The sequence below is a fragment of the Copadichromis virginalis genome, linkage group LG9, assembly GCF_057382275.1.
Source record: "Copadichromis virginalis isolate Kocher_CV1m ecotype Utaka linkage group LG9, C_Virginalis_male_GT1.1, whole genome shotgun sequence".
NCBI lineage: Eukaryota > Metazoa > Chordata > Actinopteri > Cichliformes > Cichlidae > Copadichromis > Copadichromis virginalis.
The window spans coordinates 18,171,848-18,196,191 of NC_140626.1; the positions used below are offsets into that span (position 1 = coordinate 18,171,848).

Consider the following 24,344-nt stretch of genomic DNA (forward strand, 5'->3'; position numbering starts at 1 on the left):
CTTGATGGCTGACTGGGTGTAGTTATTAAGACTGGTTCAACTTCATATTGCAGTTGCTCACTGCTGGTTGTTTAAGGTTTACTGCACTGTTAATGCTTCTTTGCAACTTTTCTAGGAGTGCAGTCAATTGTCATTTTGGTTTTTTTGTTGCACAGTTCTCAAGGACATTCATTTTCTCAGTTTTGCGTTCTACATGCCGACCATCAAGGCAGCGTCATCTTTGTTTGCATCTTCCACTGACATTCAAAGAAACTCATCTTTGAACTGCCATATGCAGGCTTTAGAATTGTGGCTTTATATGAGCAAAACATCACTCGCTCCATCTTCAAGGCAAAATAATCTATTATCTTTTTATCTCTCCTTGATATTTTTTTTTTAGCTAAACAAAAATATTACATAGCAGCTGATTGTTCAGTGGATTTGCTGATTTAACCGAGCGTTGCCAGAAGCCATTTGTATCAGCTCTGACTCCAATTAAATCCATAAACTTCTCAACCAGAGGCAACAATAAAAGTTAAATATTTTCTTGTTAATAATCTGAATATCAGCCACTGTCCCTACCAAAGGCTCATAATGATCTGTTAGAGAACAAAACAGTGCTGTATTTAAATTGGACAAAATGTTCTTACACCTCATTTTTGCTCTTATTTGTGAACAGAGCGGACGCCACTGGGAGGCCTCTCTGTTGTGCTGTTCTTTAGAAAAATCACTTTTTGGGAGTCGCCTGTTTGTTGCCTCTCCAGTGCACCCGTTTTCACTTTCGTTAGTACCAAAGCAGGTGAAATGCAGTGATTTACAGTGATGTATGCTTGCAAACAGTAAGGACTGATGCTCTGTCCATTAATATGCTGCTTGGAAAAAAAAATGAGAACATTCAATTGTCAGAGTATCAAAAGGTTTCTATGCAAAAATCCAGTGACTAAAGAAATATAGGATTTACACTTGTGGAGAAAGCAAGCAGACGTCCTCTCACCCTCTGCTGTCTCTTTCTTTACATATTCAGCTAGAACACACATGAAGACGCAGCGCAGACAAAGACAGAGCTGACATTACTCTAACGGTGTCAAAGTCATAAAACACCCCCACCTCGCCCCGCTGTTCAGTTGTGATACACATCAGTGACATTTACGGACGATGGAAAATCTAGTTGATGTTACTGCTGTTCCTAAATGACAGCAGATCAAACTTCAAGGTGCTTTTTAGCAATTTCACTGTCGATAAATCTTTAAAGCAGTCATTAGCAGATTAATTTAATGACTGCAAACAAATCAGATCAGCACACAGAGGATGGCTTTACGCAATTATTTTTATTACAGTGAGAAAAAAACGATGGTTTCTATGGTTTCTCCTGTTATGTCAGTAAACCTTAAAACCTTATCACAGTTGTCAAAAGTTCATCTAAACAATGATACTGGGTAAAATCTACTTTCTTTTTTCTTTTTTACCTCTACAAGTCATTAGAAAGATTCCTTTGAGCTTCTGCCCCATGCAGACATGATTGCATCGCATAATTTCTGCAGATTTATCCACTGCATTCATATTCATACTGGAAGTCAAGAGCAAGCAAGTTTTTGCCCTTCTTGTTCTTCAGGGGAGGTTCGTGTCCTTTCTGAGTTCATCTTAGGACACCTGAATTGTAGATTGACAGGTGTACCATTCCAGTCAGACTTCTCTCCTGACGACCTCTCCTGAGGAGGTCATGTCAGGTGGATGCTGGGCATTTGACATCTAAAGCAAGAGTCCACCTGGGACTCATCTTCCTGCCTTACTGAGTAAGGGAAAAACATAAGTGATGCGGTGATCAGTACTCTTGCCTCAGCACTTGGTTCAGATCTGCGAACTTGTCGGGGGGTGGGAGGGGTGTCTTTCTGTGTAGAGTTTCCTGTAGAAGTTTCCCCAAGCGCTCCAGCCTTCTCCTAGAGTACTACGACATGCTTGTTAGGTTTATTGGGATTCTAAATTAGAGCCCGACCAATGTGGGAGTTTTTAGACTGATACTAGACAATATCGAGTATTTTTTTTATATTTATTTGCTTTCAGACACACAAAACATATTTCCCAAACATTTGTTATGTATAGTTATTTACTCATCCTCACAAAACTGATGACAATGAAGCTTAAAAATAATCTTGTTTATAATTCTCAGAGCAAGTTATGAATTAGTCTTTTACGCCCTGCAACAACCAGCCCATCTGAGCAGAGTGTCCTTTAGTGGACAAACTATGCAGTGTCAAAACTCAAAACATGCGTGAAAGGTGTTTCTGCTCCCTCCGCTTTACTTATTGAAGTTTCATTCATCAGCTGGTATAAATATTGACACATATGACTGATATATCAGTATGGCTCTGGTCTAATTTGGCTGTACGTGTACATGTGGGTGTAAGTGGCTGTCCATCACTCTGCATTAGCCCAGCCACTAGTGACTTGTAAGTATGCACCTGGTCTCTTACCCTAGGACAGTGTTGTGGCCATTTTTGTTGAATTTTTATGAAACATAATTTGTATCCATTTTTGATTTTTCTTTAATACAATAAGAATATCATAGTTTGCTTTGTCAGTCTGTAATTAATTTTACTTTTGGGAAAGTTTTGGAAAAGTGGTTAGTTTGGTAACTTTTGGACCCTCCCATTAATTAAGGGATTAAGAGCACACTAGGGGGTGTGGTGGAAATGTTTTTTTTTTGTTTGTTTAACAAATGTCAGTTGGGACGAGGGTTTAAAATGATTTGTTGACCACTTTTTGAAATATAATCAAATTAACTTTCGTTTATGTTTAAGTTGTAAGACATTATTGGGTTGATTTTTTTCTTTGTATTTTACCATGAAATAAACGCCATATATTTTCAAAGAAGTCAGAAGTGTGTTCTGAAACAAACCACCTGTTGCCACCCACGGCCTTTTCGTGGACTATTTTTCTGTTTTGGAACTTAAGAGGCAGCGACAGACAGCCTGGATAGGCTCCAGCCTCCCTGTAACTCAAAAAAAAGAAAAAAAGTTTATTTATTCAGTTCTGTTTAAACCAAAATACAGTGGGGTGTGAGAATGACAAAACAAAACAAATGGATGTACAAACAAATGGAGAGAGACTTAACTGAAACATTGGCTGTTCCCACCTTTCAGGTGCACTCATTTCCCCATTTTAATCATTTTTACTACCTGGATTGTTTCCCAAGAAAAATGGCATATAGTAGGAAGAATGGATACAAGCGTTTACAACACCTGATGTTATATATATCTTTATGCCCGTGGCTTTGACAAAATCTCAGCATACATCTTGGGAGTGAGAACTGTCTGGGTGACTAGAGAAGCCTGTTATTTTAGCCAAACTGGATTTTTCCATAGTGGGAATAGGTTAATTGATTAATCCAAATTGCTCATAGGTGTGAATGCAGGAGTGAATGTGAGTGCGAATGGTTGTCTGTCCCTGTGTGTTAGCCCTGCGACAGACTGGCGACCTGTCCAGGGTGTACCCTGCCTCTCGCCCTATGACAGCTGGGATAGGCTCCAGCGACCCCCACGACCCTGAAAAGGATAAACGGAATGGATGGATGGATTTTTCCTTTGTAATATGGTGCATTATTATGCTGCAGCAAGCCAGCATAATAATGCTGTGTATAATCAGCAGTGACATTCACATTGTGGTATTCAAATCACTGGTGTTAAAGGGCACAAATTCTGCCAAGAAAACTTTCCTCACACCTTCACAGCAACACCAGGAAGAGTGCAAACTGCTGACACAAAGCCAGTTGTGTCTTTGGATTCACGCTGTTCTTGCCAATTTCTTTCCAAGAGTGGAACCTTCTAATAAAGTGCTGAGCAGGAGGAGTGATGACAGTCCTAACAACCACTCAGTAGTTTCTCACAGTAATTTAAATTTTAAAACATATTTTTCTCCTTTTTTACTCAAAAAACAAGCTCAGAAAAACAGCCAAATTACATCAAAATCAACGTAACGTATCTCATCCATTTGTATTCTTGCAAAATTTTCTTTCCGTCATATCCTGTCATCTGTGATATATGCATTTTTAAATTCAGCTATCGTTTGATGTTTTCCGATGGTACTTTGTATAGTGACGCAAGGCGTTTTTTTTTAATGTGTTAATCTGTCACGGCAGGATGGTTTTTGACAGGATTCAGATGCCCCGTGTTACATTTTCATGAGCGGTGACCTCCAGAGCTCAACAAAATTATTTCTTTTTAATACCTTGTGACATCTCGATGAATCATAAGAAAAAATGAGGGGAATATGAGGTATTCAAACGTGTTGATTGGGTGGAGGAAAAAGCTAAACTTGACCGGGAAAAAGGAAATAATATGCAAGGTTAGATTAAGGATGAAAGAGTAAAAGAAGGCAGGTAAAAAAAATTACAGAAGGAAATGGAAAATGACACAGGAAAAGGGGAAAACAGAAAAAAATCCAAGGTGAGGAAGGGAGGACAGGAGAAATAACTGTAATGAGGAAGCTGGACGTAAAGGCTGGAGGATGGATGTTAAAAGAGGGGAGGAAAATGAAGAAACTTTTTTCAAGAAAGAAGGAATGAAATGAAAATTTGTTAGACTGGAAGTGAAGAAGAAATGTCAGAAATATAGTAGAAGTTGGAAAAGTATACAAGACATTAAGATGAAGGAAAGGTGGGAAAGAGAAAGGTGATGGGCAGGAGGAGTAAAGGATGAAGTTCTTTTTAATCTTGCAAAGGTAGCGTGGCTTTGATTTTGATTAGCATGTTACTATCAGGGAGCGACACAGTGCCGTGGTGACCTTTTCCTTTTTTCCTCTCTCTCATACGTTCACGCAAACAGTCTTTTATCTGCCTCTGTCTGTTTTTATCTGCTGCCTCTGCCTGTCGTTCAGGTGCTGAAGTTGTCACTTTTGAGCTCGTGAGACATTTAAACCGTCTTTGATGGCTGACATATTACGACGGTAAAGTTTTTAGGGTTTGTATGTGACGATTAAGCAACTAACTGAACTTTCAGGACTTCGGATAAGCTCTCGGGAGGCCATGTGGGAGGCCGCACTGTGTGGCGCTTTCAGTCTTCAGTTCCTCCCAGCCCATAACTATGGCAGCAATGTGTTGAGGCGAGTTGAAGACTTTAAGCGCTGTGCAGATTCACGACCCGGACCTCAGCTGCTACTTTTTCCAGCCCAGTTTATACAGACAATGTAATGAGCATCTTATTTACTTTTTACATGTTGGCTGTTTAACACTATCTTTTATATTTCTGTTACATTTCATCTAAGCAAGTGCATATTTCCTACCCGCTGTATGTTTTTTTTTTCAATATTTCAACTAAATATTGAAAGTAAGTACAATGTATAGGAATTTAGACTTGAATACTTATATTCTATTCTTCCTTATAATTCAAATTCATCATGTGTAAGAAAAATGCTTTTTACTCCAGTGCCAAATGCCATAAAATGAGGAATTATGATGTTTTAATGTAATTGACGCCCCTAGTTGAACTACAAATGTGGAGCCCAAAGCCAGTTCCATCCCAAAGAGACCAGCTGCTTGGTAGCTTGTTTATTTTGGAGAGGATGGTGTATGTTTGGACTCTCCCCTGAATTCTCCACCAAGATATTTTGTGCTGCAAAACACTGTGGACTGAGTGGCTCGTGACTCATGAACAATTTGACCTTACAGGATTACTGAGAATGTTGAATGAAACATCATCAGGTTTTTTTTTTATAAAGATCTGTTATATCCGTAGAGTGATGTATTAAGCTATCGTCATTGGCAACCATCTTGATTTTGAAGCTCTCAATATTTCAGCCTTCACCACCTTAAATAAATAAATAAATACATTTTTATTTATATAGCACCTTTCAAGACAGAATCACAAAGTGCTGCACATTACAAGTCATAAAAAGAGAAAATAAAACAGGCAAAAAATTAACCAAAAGTAGTTTTAAAAAGGTGAGTTTTGAGTTGTTTTTTTTTAAAACAGCTACTGAGTCCGCAGTTCTTAATGTTTGGGGGAGAGAGTTCCACAGTCTCGGGGCCACAGTGGCAAAAGCTCTGTCACCTCTAGTCCTCCTCTTAGTATTTTTTAAAGCAAGTAAGCCCTGATCAGATGACCTCAAAGACCTGCTAGGGACATAGGGCTGTAGCAGATCAAAGATGTAGGCAGGTGCCAGTCCGTGCACAGCTCTGTAGGTCAAGACCAGGATCTTAAAATTGACTCTAAATTTAACAGGAAGCCAGTGTAACTGAGATAACAACGGTGTCACATGTGAGTACTTGGAGGATTTTGTCAAAAGTCTAGCTGCAGCGTTTTGCACAACCTGCAGACGATCCAGAGAACCTTTGCTTAGACACATAAACAGCGAATTACAATAATCCAAGCGTGACGAAATAAATGCATGTATAGCAATCTCCAATTCAGAGCGAGATAAAATCTATTAGTCACAAGCGATGGTCACTAGCTATTTATCAGTCACAAGACAGACAAACCTGCCTCGAGGATTTCTCTTAAGACATTCCATGTGTAACGTGATGTTTCATTATGTGTTTGAAATTCTTTTTATTGGCTGTTACATTGTGGTTACTTCTCATGCCCTGAAATCAAACATTTCCAAAAAAGCCTCATCTTTATTAGCTACAATATTCAGTTGATTACACATTAAAGCAGCGGTATATTTAACCAATTTCTTTTTTAAAACTTAACAGACATGATTTTGGCTTGATTTGATGCTAAAAGCACATGTGCTTTCAGTTAAGAAGAAATCTTAATATTGCTGATTTAGAGTTGCCACACTGTGGTTAGTTAATTGTGTCAAGCGCATAAAAGTACTCAGCCCACAATTATAATAAGAAAAAAAACCCACTTCTTACATTACAAACAAAGAGCTTTACTGTCTTCTGTTGTAGGCTCACCAAAACAAAAGCAGCCCCACCCATATGGAAAAGATATATATAAATCTTATAAAGTTTGTATCTGTCTTGTGTGAAACTTATATGAAAAGCATACAAGAGTGAAAACAGATATAAGATCCCCTGAAAAATTATATAAATGAAACTTGTATGTTTTACTAAAATAATATATGAAAGTAATGAGAAAGTGGCCACTTTCATGAGTAAATCATATAAGCCTTATATTCACTATATGAAGTAGGCCACATCTTATGCAAGTCTTTTATAAGGTTTTACTATTTCTTTTCCATATGGGCACGCTCTTCTTATAATCGTCTTTCCAGGCGAACACATCAAAAATTCAATATTTATCCACCTTACCACACTCTAAACTTATCATATAATGGACAAAAATACAGTGGACTTCAGTCTTATTTCAGTTACATTAGAAACAATCTTCAGGGAGCTTCCTTTGTTCTATAGCTAACGATGATGTAACTGAATATAACTTTGCACACAGCTCTTTGATTTTTTTTAACAAATTCAGGCTGGAGGCTGTTACATATTTTTTATCTGACATTATGTACTTAATTTACTTTAATAGGCCATCTGTGTTTGTACTTCAGAAACCATTTGCAAGGTTCACGAGGGAACTAAGACACTGGGAAACTAGGAACTTTAAACTAGGAGTGAGGATAACTAGGAATATGGAGGAGACACAACAAAGAGCAAAGGAAAGCACAGGGAGCAACGAGGATGAGGGAAACACAGCTGGGACTAATTAAACATAAAGAGACAAAGGAAGCAAAGCAGAATACACCACACACACAGGACAGGGACTATCAAAATAAAGCAGGAAACAGGAGACAGACATGGAGACGCGGACTTGACAAGGAGACACGACTGATTGGGGAGACACAGGAGATGAACGAACACAGAAACTACACATAAAGACAGTTCACGGGGGCCGACCGCAGCGCAGAGGTGAAATCATGTCGATATGAAACAACTGGACACATGCAGCACTGATCACTTGTGTCTGTTTCCAGAAGACTGGCCACACAGCTACGTTTTCAGTCTCTCTTTGTGATGCAGTCCATTTCACCAGAGTTACCAAAGCTGAGAGAAATCAAATAAAGAAATCAATATAACCACCATCAGCATGTAAGCAGGCTACCACACAAGCAGGTCTGTTTTTTCCAAGCGTTTTTATTGCTTTTAATATCCACAATGATGTCATAGTTTAGTGGAGACAACAACATTTTGTGAATAGGGCAATCACACAAAAAAAAAACCTTCCTCCACAGTATACCAAGGTAAATTGGACCTTTTCATGATTTTGTACAACATGCATTTTATTCCTTTTGTGTGCTCACTGCCTGCATCTTGCTGCACTCTGTATGGACGTCTTCATCTTTTAGCGTTGCTTCCTGGCTGAGGAATTGTAAAATAGTATTTCCTATATAGTGAGCTGCAAAATGTTTAACATTAGCTGCCAATGTCGTGTGTTGGAGGTATTTTCTTTTTCTTTTGTAGAACTATTCACTGAGCAATAAAACAATGTAAAAACACCTACAGATAAAATGTATGACTGGCCAACTGTACATAAATAATTAAAAGTACTTATTCAGCAGAAAATCGTCCCTTTTAAGTGTTTCAATGTATGGATTAGTATTACTAATGCCAGTTTTTACTAATGTTTTCTGGTGTGCTGTGAGGGCTACATATCTCTTCAGGAAAAAGTAGCATAGTGTTTGGAGTATTTAAAGTTTTGGAGTTATAGGGTTTGTTTGCATTTTTACTTCATTATTTGAAACTCTGGCCACATTAATACGAGCATCAGAGGTTTTAACAGTATACATGACTGAAATAAGTTAATAAATAAGTTCCTCTTGGAATCATAAATGTGGGCTCTATTCTTGTGAACACCTTTCCAGCACAGCACAAACTCTAGAGGTTTAATAGATTTTCCAGTTTGTCTTGAAATAATAAAACGACTGTCTATTTATTTACCTTTTGCAAACTCCTATTTGCTGTATACCACCAGAACTTCTGCACAATAGAAATGATGATATTGAGCATGTTTATTAACACTGCCAGGTGTTATTTCATACGTCTGAAAAATAAAGTAAATCCCTTGAATGAGCCTGGCTTTTGTTTTCAACACTGCACTGCAAAGAATAGCTGCAGACGCCCATCGAAGATGAAAAACACACCACCAACTGTGAAACCCTCACATCATCGCTCCCACCCACCAACCCCAGTCTCTTGCATTAAAGACCACACTTCACATCAAGGTGGTATCACATGTTCATTTGTGTTAATCACTCCCACAGGTTTGGAGTGGCAGGTGAGGATTTGGTCACTCATCAGTTCATCATAAGATCCCAGTCTGTGTCTGATCTCAGCTGTAATCCCACCTGACGTCAGCTCGCCCTCCTTCCTCCCCAATTTCTCCTTCCCACTTCTCTCCTTTTCTTTTTTCTCTGCGGTTTTACTTTCAAACCAACATTTTCTTTTTTTTTCTCCCCCAGGCACATCTCTCTAGTTGATTAACACACTGGGATTTGAGACGAGCAGATTTAAAGCACACAGCTAATTTTGAAAGCTGCATAATTTCCTCAGGGTAACAGAAATTAATTGGCTCATATGAGGAATTATCAGCCAATTGCTCAAGTGTCTTAGTTAAAAAGCACTACAAACTGGTCTCATTTGTCATATCAATAAGTGGGTGTCTACATTTTCAAAGGGTGCTAACATGCTGGAGGAAACTGCATGCCGAGGTGTCGTGTTTCATGCAGCACGCTTGTTTGATCTGCAGCACCCTGGGGAAATGTAGTAGACTTTAAGTATACATGTGGAACTGGGGAGTATACTAAGTACACTACGTTTATCCAGGGGATGCCTGCCGGACTCAAAACATGCAGAAGACAGAAAACTTGAAAGTGTGTAATTGCAAACCTCCTCTTATTTTTCAATGACTTCACTATGATTATCATTAAATGGTATTTCTGTCTGTGCAACATCCAGTTAGTTCTGATCTCTTGGTCATTTCGTTGCTGTCTCTTATTCCTTACATTAATACACTTCTGTTAACAAATATCTGAAATATACCAAAGTTATGAACACTGGAGAGAAACATCTATTCTTATCAGTATTTTCAGTGTTTGCTGTTATTGCCGAATGATTACTATTACTTTTTTTCTCCATTGTTTTCCAGTCTTTCTGCTGTGCTGTCTGTTTCACTTTTTATACTCAGTGCAAACCTCAGTTAAATACTATTACTACTACTAGTAAGTACAGGATTTACAGTATTGTGCAAAACTTGTCCATCCTTTTTGAATCTCTTTTCCTAGTTTTTCTTTGGATGTTGTCTGATTTTTCACTCATTTTCAGTTCAGGATCTTCAATCACATCGTTATTAGTGATCTGTCTAAAAATTACAAAAGGTAACCGTCAGACAGGCATGAAACAGCACTTTTGATCCAACAAAGGGATTCCCAAAGAGCTTTAGCTGAAAACACGATATATCACAGAACGGTGTGCTGTGTGTACTGATATCCTAAAGCATTATTTACAGCAAAATAAAAGTATCTGAAAGGCACGTCCTTAAGAAAAAGGGGAAAAAATACAGCAAAGACCTGACTCAGGGCCTGAGAGATACAGCTGCCCTTTGAGTCGATCCATCTGTTGTTTGCTCAACCCTCATCAGAAATGGACTCAGTGGAAGGATGGCTGTCAAAAACGCATTCTTAAGGAAGGGAAACAGTGAGAAAAGGCTGAAGTATGCCAAATTACACACAAACTGGACTGAAGATCAGTGGCATTTGGTCTGATATGTGGTTCAATTCCTCATCAACATCTTGTCCAGAGTCAAGTCAATTATGATTGCAGAAAAGCACCATCCACCATGCAAAACCATGCGGAAAGCATCTGATGTGCAGCAGCATAAAACACACGCAAACGTAACGGAACGCTGTCAGTCACTTCTTGGAGCCCAAACCTGTTTCTACTCATAGTACTATGTCATTACAGCATGCATTAGGATTTTACCCCTGGAAGTCAAAATAAGATGGTTATTCTGAACTTCAGTAATCTGTATTCAACACAAAAAAGCAAGCATCAGTGACAGAGGTGACACTGAATTATTTAGTCATGAAAGGGTGAATTGGCATTGAGGTGGGTTGCAAAGCAGTGTGTAGATGTACCACAGTTCTATTCAGTCTAAAGCAGCTTAAGTTATTCCTAAATTTTACTGCAAACTACTGAAACAAGTCTTGTTATGTCTCTTGTGGGAATTATATCATTTTTATATCATGTTTATTCTTCGATATCCTTTTTATTAAGCTTTGAGTAGTGGCATTTGATTAAAACATTTATTCAATATATTACACATATTGCAAAATGTGCTTAGAAAAAGTTGGCCTTCTTTCTGGTAAGAGGTTACAAGCTTTATCTGGTGAGGTGAAAAGGTGATCAGAGATCTTAATATTCATCAAGTCAAAAGTCACCTGCAGTCACGTTCACCTCTTTTACCTCCTAACCAAACACCCAAATCTACAGATTTCAGCCATTAACAAACTCATTACCACTCTGCGGCTAATCCTGTGTGTGTCTGTGTGTTTTTGTGTAGTTTTACAGGTGTTTCACAGCATTCTTCAGCTGCTCCATCCCTGAGCAGAGCTCCACCTTAAAGACGTTTTCTCGGGTGACTAAGACATTCCGCTCCAACCGCCATGAGAAGGAACCCCAGGTGTTTGCCGCCGCTCCATCCACAGCCTTGCCCACACCCCACTCCATTCATGAGTCCTCGCAGGAAGCCAATCACGTGGCTCAATCTCCAACAAAAAGAGACTGTGTGGTTTCCCAAACTCCTACTGCTGTCAGCCTCAAACCTAAACTGATTCTGGTGGCTCACTATAGGGAATAAAAACAGAGACAACAGGAGGTGACTGCTCAGAGAAACAAGAAGGCGCAAACGAGCGGGAGAACAGGTCTCCAATTAAGAAACAAATCCTCTTAATAGCTGGAAAGAACGATTGCAGTGGGACCGCAGTGGGAGTTTTAAATACAAGCTGGGATGCCCAGAACAGGTTATCATTGCTGTGTGAGGTCGGCAAACAGGGATAGAGGCTCTGTGTACAAATCAGAAGACAGATTTGAAGATTAGGGCTACACAGAGTGCTATGTGTTAAAACCACACACTTCTGCCATTAGGAGGTATCCGACATAATCACATCCATTGTACACAAGAGCACAAATGTTGCATTAAAGCTCACTTACCTCTGCCTAAAGTTTACCATTAAGGACCATGTATTTCTTTCACACTGGAAGACGGATAATTCTACCTAATTCTGCAGAAATGGTCAGGGATGTATGGTCAGAACATGACCCACGCAGTGCCAATGTGGAGAGGAAGATTACAAAACAAGAAGCCTGCTGTTTTAGAAAAAGTGGATATTCGCTTTTACTAATTGTTTAATCACGATGAGATGGGGGCTCTGCTTACATAATGGTTGTTTTTGTGGACGGACTCATGCTTGGTTTTAACAACAGTGCATTTGGAACGGATACATCGACAACACTTTGATTTGAGCCCCCATTATTTAGCAGTTACTAGCTGTATATACAGATTTACTAAATGGTTTATAGCACATTGTAATGTGTTTGCAAGTATGTGTCTTTATGTAATTAATTGCGTTTGAAATTAAACCCTTTATTTGCGTGTATTCAGATGTGTATATTTGTGTGTGTGTGTGTGTGTGTGTGTGTGTGTGTGTGTGTGTGTGTGTGTGTGTGTGTGTGTGTGTGTGTGTAATTAGCATGTTTATTAGGCCACTGCTAGTATGTCAGTAATGGGTATGGAAATAAGCACGACTGCACTTTAATGATTCAGATGTCCCAATGGAGAGGAAGATGTGCCGGTAAATCAATTACAAAGAGAAATGAAAAAAACCACAGAGTGCTTAAAAAAGCTAAGCTTTTTGCTTGTATGGATATGTGTGTGGTTTTTTTATGTACGGTAACTAACAGAACCAATTCAGGAACATTTTGCAGAACCACTGAATTGTTTGGTGATGATTACTATCCCTGTTTTTTTTTTTTTTTTTCATTTTGTTTTGTTTGTGCAAAGGGGGAATCCCAAAAAGTTCATTCTGTTCAACTGGACGTAGTGTTTACATTGGGACAAACGTTTTGTCACTCATCCAAGTGACTTCTTTAGTCCCAGCTGACTGCAGGTTTCCCCAACCTCACAAACAGTACATTTGCATAATAACTGAGACTAGCACACTAAAGGGATTATGGGCTGTGAGGTCAGTTCCTTGATCATTAATATGCAAAGTGTCATGACCATTGATCAGCAACCACTGACCCATTCACAGAGAGTTGGGGAATGTCTGCAATCACAGCATTGTAAGATGGGAAAAGATGTATCCTTAGGCCCCCTCCTCGATTCAGAGATGGTCTTTCCCTTTTCACATAAATGGCCTTCAATGTCCAGGTGTGTACATCCTCATCACTGAAAGAGTGTCCACTTGTCTGTAGGTGTGAATACACTGCCGGCCTGGCGAGTTAGCTATACCGTGTGGTGCCATTTGCTTAGCCAGAGATTGTTTAGGTTCGCTGATGTATAAATCATGGCAATCCTGTGGCACTTAACAACATACACTATATTACTCTGTGCTGGGGGACCTGATCCTTGGGGTTGACTAATTATTTAAGGTTCCGGGGTGGCTGTAGCTCAGGAGGTGGAGCAGGTCACCTACTGATCGGAACGTTGGTGGTTCTGGCTCCTCTAGTCTGCATGCCAAGTATCCTTGGGCAAGATACTACCTCCGATGCATCCATCGGAGTGTGAATGTGTGTGAATGTCGTTAGAAAAGCACTCGGTTTAGAGTCAGTGCTTGTGAGAATGGGTGTGATTGGGTGAATGTGGCATGTTGTATACAGCGCTTTGAGTACTCTGGGAGAGTAGAAACGCTATATAAGAATCAGTCCATTTTACTATGACTCTCATCATCCACTGGAGTATGCTGGGCATACTCAGGACACTACAACGCCAGCCCCACAGATACAGCGGCCAGGGAAGCAGAAGAACATCATATCAAGAAGGCCCTGAGTAAATGTGATTATCCTAGTTGGACATTTGTGAAATCCAGGTCAATCCAGGAGAGAATAAGGACAACTGCTGCTTAAGCAAAAGCCCTTAGTGATCTGTTGTGTCAGAAGTATCAGAACAGCTGAGATGCATTTCCTATAAACACAGCATCTCCATGGCTTTCAAACCCCAAAACCTGCTGCACCAAAAATTGGTCCACTCCAAGGATCCTGTTCCCCGACACAAACAGAGTAATATAGTGTACGCTGTCAAGTGCCAGGAGGAGTGCCATGATTTATACATCGGGGAAACCAGACAACCTGCGGATAAGTGAAATGCAAAACACAGAAGAGCAAACTCGTCAGACCAAGACTCCTTAGCCTATCTACAGGCCATGAACACTCTTTCAATGACGAGGATGTACACATCCTGGACAGGGAGGAACGCTGGTTTGATCAGGGAGTCGAGGAGGCCATTTATGTGAAAAAGGAAAGGCCATCTCTGAATCGAGGAGGGGACCTAAGGGTACATCTTTCCCCATCTTACAATGCTGTGATTGCAGCCATTCCTGAACTCTGTAAATTGTTACTCGTGGCCCTTTGTCAATTGTCATTAATCAGTGGTCTTTGATCAGTGGTTGTTGATCATTTGTGATCAGGAAACTGATATCACGGCCCATTGTTCGTCAGTTGTGCTAGTTTCATTCATAATGCACATGCACTGTTTATAAGGTTGCGGAAACCTGCAGTCAGCTGAGACTGAAGAAGTCACTTAGATGAAAACGCTACGTCCAGATAAGCAGAATCAACTTTTTGGAATTTCCTTACCTGGATGATGCTTTTGATGTTTTGTCAACTATGTTTGCAGATACTGTAGCAGGATTTTTTTTTTCCAATTTGGTTGAAGAAGGAGGGTAAGCATTTTTTCCTGACCCAATTTCCAAACCAGTAGGCTATTAGAGGATTTGATACAGAGTATTAAGGATTTTTTGAGTAATTTCATGCAATTTAGTACTGAGATGGTTTTTATTAGATCTTTATTTACACTTTGCTGCATATAAGTCTCCTTTCACCAGAGCTGGGACTGTTACAAAAGCCATTAAAGGGACCTTCCACCATGTTACATGGGACATGTAAGGTATTTCAGTGTTTTGAGTTGCTGATATTTCTAAAACTGCTGCGTCTCTCTGTTTGGTGGCAGTGTGGTTTTGTGTTGTCTCCTAATGTACTTTCCTTTGCTTATGCAACATAAATGAAATAATATCCGAAACAGATTGGGATGTCTCAGTATTTTTCCTTCATTGAAAGTTTTTTTTGTCTCTTTCCTGAGAAGCTTTAGCTCACTGTTACTGTGTCAGTTTACTTTCTCCATATTCACATGTGGTGATTAATCCATGAATTATTAACACAGGCATTATTACAGAGAGAAAAACAGATTACCAGTCTTGGCCTCTTTGAGAAGCAAACAGTATTTGGAGCATTCGAATGGAATATTACAAAATGACGGCCATGAATATGTAATGAGCTGACGGCTGCAAACACACTCACTCAAGTCAGTAGCAGAGGTTTCATAGTGGATTACTTGATCTCATCTTTTGGAGGATGGTATGCTGCAGGAATTAAGTGTGGCTCCACACAGTTTCAGTTACATTACACTGAAAACACTGAAAACACTTTTATCAGGGATTTTTAGTTTCATACATGTTACCACTAGGTCACTACCTCATCAGTGGAGAAGTACCAAAAAACAGTTTTAACTGCCGCTTAAAGTTGGCCCCAAAAAGTGTAAAGAAATAGTTCCTCCAGTATGAAAAGTGACACCTTTATCATGTTTATTATCAAACAGCCAGCAGACTTGAAGGCTATTTAGAAGTCTTTTGGAAATTTTTATTCATTTGGATATATCATCTGCTAGCCCTCCCCTACTCTAATTAAAGTCACTGAACTGAACCTTTCCACTATATTTGTACTGCTGGTATCATTTGAAGCATTTTAATTGAATAAAATAAAAAATAATATGGTCTGCTGTGATGGCATAGCTTGTCCAAAAAGTTTGTGATCCATTTTTGAGGAGTGAAATTAGAAGGTATAAAAAGATGTTACAGTGGGAGAGAAATGCGGTACACAGATTATAATCAGTCAATTCCCTGTACTACTGATCTCAGCTCACATAACACCTGTCTGCAAAATCTATTTCTTCCACTCCACACCGCCCACTACCATGGGTAAGACCAAAGAGCTGTCAAGGGACATCAGGGATAAGATTGTGAGCCTACACAAAGGTGGAATGGGCTACACAACCATCAGCAAGAAAGTTGGTAAGAAGACAGCTGTTGACCTTAATATATGGAAACTGAAGAAATATAAAATAACCATCAATCACCCCAGGTCTGGCCCCAAAGTATACTGCCAAGGCAAAAAAGGAGTGGTTAAAGAAGACATTACTACATTAAGGTCATGTAGTAGCCAATCTCTAGGCCTCAATCCTGTAGAAAATCTATGGAGGGAGATGAAGTTTTTCATTGACAAACAGCAGGCAAGAAACCTAAAGGATTTAAAGAGTTCCTGTGAAGAGGAGTGGGCCATAATCTATCCTGAGTAACCAACTGGTAACAGACTACAAGAAGCATCTTACTGCTGTGTTATAGGCCATGTTTTGGTTCGGGATCAAATACTTATCTCAGTGAAATGCAAATCATTTTCTAACTTTGAGGTAGTAGAGAGGTTTAGTACAAGAGGTATAGCAAAGTCACTATTTGTACATGAGTGTCAGCTACTGCTGTGTTAGAGGGGAGCCCCATTTTCTGACATGCTAGTGATGTGTCAGGTAGATAGAAGGTACAGTGAGATGGTATTACAGGAAGTCCAAGTGTCACCAATTTATAATACTAACACATAGAACACTATGTGTTCAATATCGCAACTTATTCAGTATATTACACTGGATGCACGCTTGCACATGTGAGGTAATCTAAGGATGTTTTTTGAGTGATGATGTTGCACCATGTTGCATAAATAGTTTAGCCAATTAAAAATGTTTTGCTGCACAGACCTATGCTTCCTTTTGGAATTAGCACCATGCTGTGCTAGGCTAGAAATGGATGAAGGCTTATAAACCAAAATGACTGAATCCCCTGAAGAAGTGGTTCTGGTGTGCATTTGAGAATCACACTTGCTTGAAGTTATTTCAAGCTTATTTGCAAGGACAACCCAGTTCTATTAAAATATTATAAAAGGAACAGCATAAATACTACAGAAAAACATGTAGAATTAATTTTTTCAATAGATTTTTTTTTTAAACATGAAGTTGCTTTGGCCTTTTTTCAACATGAATATAATATTTCACAGTAGGTTTTCTTCCTGCATGTACATATAAGGTTGTGTTGAATCTATCTGTCTGGAATGTAATCATAAACTGTGCAGCATGGCCTTATCACTTGCAGAGACACCAATTACATAATCAGACAGATTAGATGGTTGCAGATTATCAGATCCAGACATCTCCAACTAACTGCAGTGCCCTTTATATCACACTAGATCATAAACAGTTACTCTGTTGTGATGGAGTGTCATAACACAGCGCTTGTATTTTAATCAAATTATACTGAGAAGTTGCAGGCACTGAATGTTACAAATTGAAATAACAGTACCAGTAGGTTATATAATGTTTTGTATTACAAGAGCCAAATTAGTGAGTCAGAAAATGTTTGACAATTGCAATAAGTCAAACTGAGCGCTTAATAATTTTTTTTTTTTAAAAAGAGCTCTTTGTTTATATTTCTGAGCAAAATGCACTGAAAGATATATATATATTTTATTTATTTTTTTTTTTTTAAAGAACCAAATACAGGAAAGCTAAAGAGGTGGTTGCCAGAAAATGTAAAGCACAGTGTCTGGGAAGTAAGCAAATAAATAAGTGCCGTTCATCTCCATATTCTTTACGTGACAAAGACAAATCTCGCTTCTTCTGTATGAACTGTCAGTTCATCTCTACGTGATTGGTTACACGTCTTTGTGCTTTTGAAGCACATGTTCAATTTTGCCTGAAAATAATTTTGTCAGCCACCTTTGACTCACTTTTTCACTTGAGGTAACCAGTTGATGAAGTACCACAGGATATGATGGGATAATCATCAACATGGTTTCAGTGACAGTCGTGCCGGTGACAGAGGTAGCCTCCGTTTCATTATTCTGAAGAGACAGTTCACAGCTGGATGCCCTTTTATTATTGCTTATTATTGTCAGCTCATTATATTTCATGCACGCTGTGTTGATTTACATCAGTCTACCTTCCTTCCCACACAGGAAAAAAAAGAGTTCCATCTATTACTAAGTGGCAGTCTAGCAGTAGAAATATGTAATTGTTAGCAAGTTTTTATCGTGAATACTAAACAGTGCAGCCTGATATCTGTACTGTGGCTTGTTGTGATGTTTAGGAGGGAATGATCTCATGCTTTAGGTCACAGCTTGCATGTTTCAACTGTGGGAGAACTGGACAAAGGTTTAAGTCTCTTGTCACATGACTGTGGGTTTGGTTTGATTGTTTGATGTCTGCTGGAGCCCTGTGTGCTTGCACCCCAGCCACTTCAAGACAGGCAGAGGTTTACACAATGTTTGGCCTGAATACAGGGTTGGATTATCGCACGAGGCAAAAACAAACAAACAAACAAACAAAACAAAAACAAAAAGCTCCAAACAGCCCCATACCCTCATGGGAATCCCAGGTATTTTTCTTTTTAATTTTTTAGAAGGAAATTTGCAGCACTAGCAAACACTCTCAGCTAAGGCAGCGATGTTGTAATGTTTTACCCCTGTTATTTTGTTGGGATTCTTTGGTTTTTATGAGAAAACCCACCAGAGATAATAAAAAAGGGAAAATACAGGAGTATAAGTGATGTTTGCTTCCTACACAGTGAAAAGCAAACCAATTTTCATAGCTGGAAACCCTCCCATAGTCTTCACTTATGAAAGCTGGGTCAGTTAACAACCATTTCCCTTGGGTGAGTCAATAGCATCCAAACCCAAGCACCATATCAGGTCAAGCGTGTGACCAGGAGCATGCTACACTACTACATGTGTATTATGACTTTTGGCCACACAAACACCGTCATTACTTACTGCCCTACAAGCCTGATTTGGCTCCCTGAAAGTTCATCCCCCTTTTCCCCCCAAATTAAATTCAAGTTGAAGGGTAAGGTCCAAGATTTTGACTCCACATCTTCAAATATGCTAAACCTGGCATGACTTCACCATTTTCTGCAGAAGCCAGAAGACACATTGAAAGGAACAGTGAAATAACCTTTTTTGTTTGGTAGATTGATTCTGTAGCTTGGTCAGAAGTGGCATTCAGCCTACACTAATCCCTGTGGCATGCAAATGATAGAGAGGCACAGCTGTGACGCTGGTATTTATAATCAGCAGATTTAAATGAGATTAACTGGTCTTTCACTCTAAAGTACTCTCTGGACTATTAATGTTAACACAGGGATTATGGCAAATGTGGCCAAAAACTGTTTAAACACAAAACACACACACACACACACACAAAGAGTCAGAAATGATAGATGAGCTAATTTCCTTTTTTTTTTTTAGAAAAACACTTTCATTACTAACAAACGATGGTTTGACGTCCTCAGTCTGTCCTTCCTCTGACGCAGTTTTAATTGGATTGAACAGAAACTTCCACTCATCATATCTCTCTTGTTTGCAACAGAAGCAAATCCAATCTCACTGGGAGTACTACTGAAAAAGTGGGTGAATATCTCTACTGTCTCAGCTAAATCACTACATGGATCCTCATTAGCAGCTTGATAAAGAGAGACGGAGGCTTTATAATTTCATTTTATATTCACTACACTTTCAGGATAAATGCTCACGTTAGTTTGGTGAGTGAAATACCTTGTAACGTTTGAAAGATTGAAACTTTAGATTGAATGTTCTGCAGATTGTTTTTTACAGCTCTTACTCTGGATAATTTCTTTTTTAGCTTTACCTGTCCTCTTTCTGATTTAGGAACTTAAACATCTGCAGCAGTCTGACCCTTGCCCAACTAGAGCATATACAATGCTGATTGTGCATGCATCTTTCTCTATTTTGAAGAGTTTTAAATCTTTTGTCTGTAGTTCTACTTAAGTGCACCAGTAGCAATCAATTGTGGGATGGTGTGGGGAGAGGGACAAGCTCATCTGTTCGATAAAGTCATAAGCATCTGTCAAGATTGCTTTTAGAATTATAGCAGTCACTTCCTTTATTGTGGCAGACTGGTGGATTTTACTAAGTAAATTGGAAAGGGAGCATGTTTTGCCAGTTACCATGGTAACATGGCAACTGGCAAAACATGCTCCCTGCTTTCTCTCCATAAATAAAAAAACAAACAAACATTCTCCTGACAATGTTGTTTACAATTTCATGTTCACTGACAACAAAATCCTGACATTCTGTTTTCACAAACTGCTGGGGTTTATTTTCAGAAGTCTATATTTCCCAACACCATGAAGTGTGATTTTGGATCCACATTGGCATAATTATGTATAAATGACAAAGGACACCATCCTAAAGACCTGATGTCAGATGTGTCTGCAGTGTGATCAGAGCTGCTCTGTTCAGTTAACCGGTGACTTACATGTGATGGCCAAATCAGTTCAACTGGAGATGGGATGCATTAAATGCGACAAGCAGGACCTTATTAGAAAACAACTCCTTTTTGGACTTGTTAACCCACTCATCTGAATTTTTGAGTCATTCAAATAAATAAATAAATAAACTTAACTCAGATGTAGGCCACCTGGGACTTCTGAGAGAGCCGATTAATTAATTTGACATATTACAATCAACACTGACTGTGTCCTCAGCTTGGGCCCAAAAAATAAGAGTAGCCCATCCTTGTGTTTTTTAGCCCTTCAAAGTGCAAAAAACATGACATCTAGCTACTTGTGCTTTCTTTACAAAGCTATAGTCATAAATGAAAATGGCCTCTAAATGTGTGCATCCCGAGAATGTTGGGTAACTTTAATGTGAGTTATGAAATGACACAGTTCTGTTACAATCAGAATATTGTATTAATCCAAAAGGAAACTGGTTGCAGACAACTGAAAAGTAAATACTGAAGATAGAAAATATGAAGACAGGAAAAATATCAAAACCATACGCAACTCTATAAAAACTAAGGCCATTCAAGAGCCAATATGGCAAAAGTAAATAAGTAACTAGGGAGGAGCTGTGATGTTAGATGACTGCTAGTTGGGATGACTTCCTGTGTTGCATCAATGGAGATTTTTTCCTGAAATGTGCTCCTGTGACTATCCACCAATGATGGAGAGGTTATGGACTTGTTCTTATATAATGTTTTTCTACCTGAGCACTTAAAACACTTTTTTACAACATGCCTCATTCACCCATTCATACAAGGACTGTTTTCTAAGCTTGAGTGCTTTCTATCTAGCATTCACACTCTGATGAATGCACTGGAGAGCAACTTGGGTTAGTATCTTGCTCAAGGTTATTTGACATGGAGCAGCAAGGGATCTAACCACCGACCTTCCAACTAGTAGATAACCTGCTCTGCATCCTGAGCTACAGCCACCCCTGGGATATTAAGGATTATCCATTATAGTACATAACTAGACAGCGGCAGAGTGAGAAGAAATAAAGAGGAGAACAGGAAGGGGAAAGTGTATTCTACAAAACACTGTGTAAAGAGGGGAACTTTACATCTGTTGTGACTTACACACTGAAAATGAAAAATGTTCAACATAAGTACCTACTTTCTGAATCTACAACCACCAGTCAACCACTCCAGGCGGTGACAGGATGTTGCTGACAATAGTTAAGCAAAAGAGTGCAAAACCCACCCCCCACCACCCTTCTATCGGTCTATGTTTTTTATGCCCTCATGACCCCTTACATCTACGAGGCATATAACTCCACCTGAATGTTTTCAAAGCTTGTCTCTAGGATTTATTGAAAGGGAATATTTTTTATTTCACACATGGTACAGCAGTAATGCATTCCCATACACAACCGTCCTTTCAATTAAAGTAACACTGTTTCCATGCATGAAAAGGAGCAGGAAGAAGAATAAATTCTTATTGATACCTGCCCCCTATCTGTGATAATACAAGTAGGCAACCAAAATTACACTATGACAATGTTCTGCACATAACAAAACAAAGCAAACAGAACAATATACTCAACAATGAGCAATACCACTAAATATCAAACTAAAAGGATCATTTTTCTACAATTAAATTCTATTCTTTTCAACTTCTTCATATTGGTTTATCATTTTATTCTTATAGCAGATTTTAAATTGAGAAACATTTATACAACACTTAAGATGATCACTGAGAGAATTCCAGTTTCTTATGCCTATGAGTGTTGGACACATTTGCCTTTGTGTGGTTCGAGCAAACCGGTGCTTAAAATAAAACTTCCTTCTGCCGTCCCCGTTTTCTGAACACAATACAAATAAACTTTGTAACTTAAGAGGTAGTGTTTTATTTTTCGCCCTAAACATAATAGTTAAAATCTGTAATTTCACTATGTCTTCTAGTTTTAACAATTTCGATTTTATAAACAAATTATTAGTGTGTTCTCTATATTTAACATTATGCATAATTCGAAGCGCTCTCTTCTGTAATAAATATAATGGTTTCATATTAGTCACGTATGTATTCCCCATACTTCAATACAATAGCTCAGATAGGGTAGAAACAATGAAAAATATAATATTCTCATTGTCTTGTAATCTAATATATATCTAACATTACCCAGGATATAAATACTTTTAGCCAACTTTTTTTTAACATGTTCAATATGTGATTTCCATGTTAACTTGTCATCCACTATTACACCCAGAATACGGAATTCTGTCACTCTTTCAATTAATACTCCCTCTATAGATAATACTATCTCTTTCTCCTTTACACGGTTTCCGAATATCATAAACTTTGTTTTTTCCAAATTCAGTGATAACTCATTTACATCAAACCATTTTTTAATTTTTTTCATTTCAAAAACCATAATTTTAGCCAATTCTTTCAAGTTCTCTCCGGAACAATATAGTGTTGAAAGTACTCAAGAAGGGCAAAAATAGTTTTCTTGTATATCTGGGGCCTCTGAAGGACATGAACTACAGTTTCTCCATTCTTTGAAGACAGGACATGTGTCTGAGGGTTTGTGTCAGAGGTGTAAGAGAAGAATGTCAGAATTTCCCTGCAAATTTGTTTCTTGAACAGAAATCCCCTCCGTTTGAGACTCTGAATTTCTGAAACAGGGTTCCTGCCACCCAATGTAAATTACTCTTATTCTGTGGAAGTGGATCATTTGAAACTTCACTATACCCCCAAATGTGTGTGAAGAATATTAGGTGGACCTATGCAAGAGTGCATGCATATCATTCTACTTGAAGCAGACCTTTGTCAACATCCTGTTTTGGTTTCTTCCCTGAATCTGCTCAAACTACACCACAGTGCCTAGTAAAGTGCCTTTGCATACACACTGGGTATGTATGCAAAGCCTCAAAGTCGCTCATAGCCTTGAGCACATATTATCCCAGAACCTAAAGTAAAAGATTGGTGTTGAGAGCACAAAGCCAGTGTACCCCTCTCCAACTCGCTCATATATATGCTCGCATATGATTGTGAACATTTCTCCCCTCATGGCTTTTTTCAGATTCCTTAATCCAGTCTTTTGACATTGGGACATTGTCTGAAAACAGGCCTCAAAGCCATTTGAGTATTAGCATCACTTGTCAAGAGGAGGGTTTTCTTAGGGGCATGGCTGCCAGGTGGATAATCTCCAAGAAGTGATATCCTTCTTGGAGTCCTGGTGTCCTTCACATAGCTTGGTTGGTCAGGTGAGACGTTACCTTTACCTGCCCAAGATCCATAAAGCGCTTGCTTTATGGATCTTGGGCAGCAGATACAACAGACTAAGCAGGTCCTTAGTCCTTAAGAGGTTCCTCTGCTTTACAGGTACAGTATGGACTTAGCATGATATGGAAAGTGTATTGTCTTCTAATTTCCTTGGACTAGATGATGATTTGTGTTGGGGGATCTGCTTAAAGTATTGTTTATTTTCTAGCTGTCTATTTGCTTACAGCCTATACTGTTGTTTATCCATGAGAACTCTTTTGGGGCCTTTTATTGACCAATTTAATGACAATACCCATGTTTTTCCTTAATCATCTGCTTCTCAGCATCAATTAAGGCTCAGGCCTTTCTTCATCCAGTTTAAAGTCCTTGTATGCACAGATGTCTGCTTTGATTAAACTTTTAACAGGGTTACTTTAGGCTTCCCAGTCTGGCTCCCAGTTGGATAGGACAATAAATCATGTTTTTTTTAATTCACTGACCCCCATATATTCCAAGATTTTAATCTATCTGTGGTATAAATG

The 24,344-nt window shown here is 38.8% G+C and overlaps 1 protein-coding gene across 1 annotated transcript in view; it reads left to right on the forward strand.

Annotated features, from left to right (window-relative positions):
- Nucleotides 1-13,428, forward strand: part of tmtopsb (teleost multiple tissue opsin b) — a 47,134-nt gene extending 33,706 nt beyond the window's left edge. Inside the window, exon 4 of the mRNA XM_085468008.1 lies at nucleotides 11,484-13,428. Coding sequence (XP_085324134.1) covers nucleotides 11,484-11,780 — 297 coding nt within the window. The 3' untranslated portion in view covers nucleotides 11,781-13,428. The remainder of the gene's footprint in view (nucleotides 1-11,483) is intronic.
- Nucleotides 13,429-24,344: the final 10,916 nt, after the last annotated feature.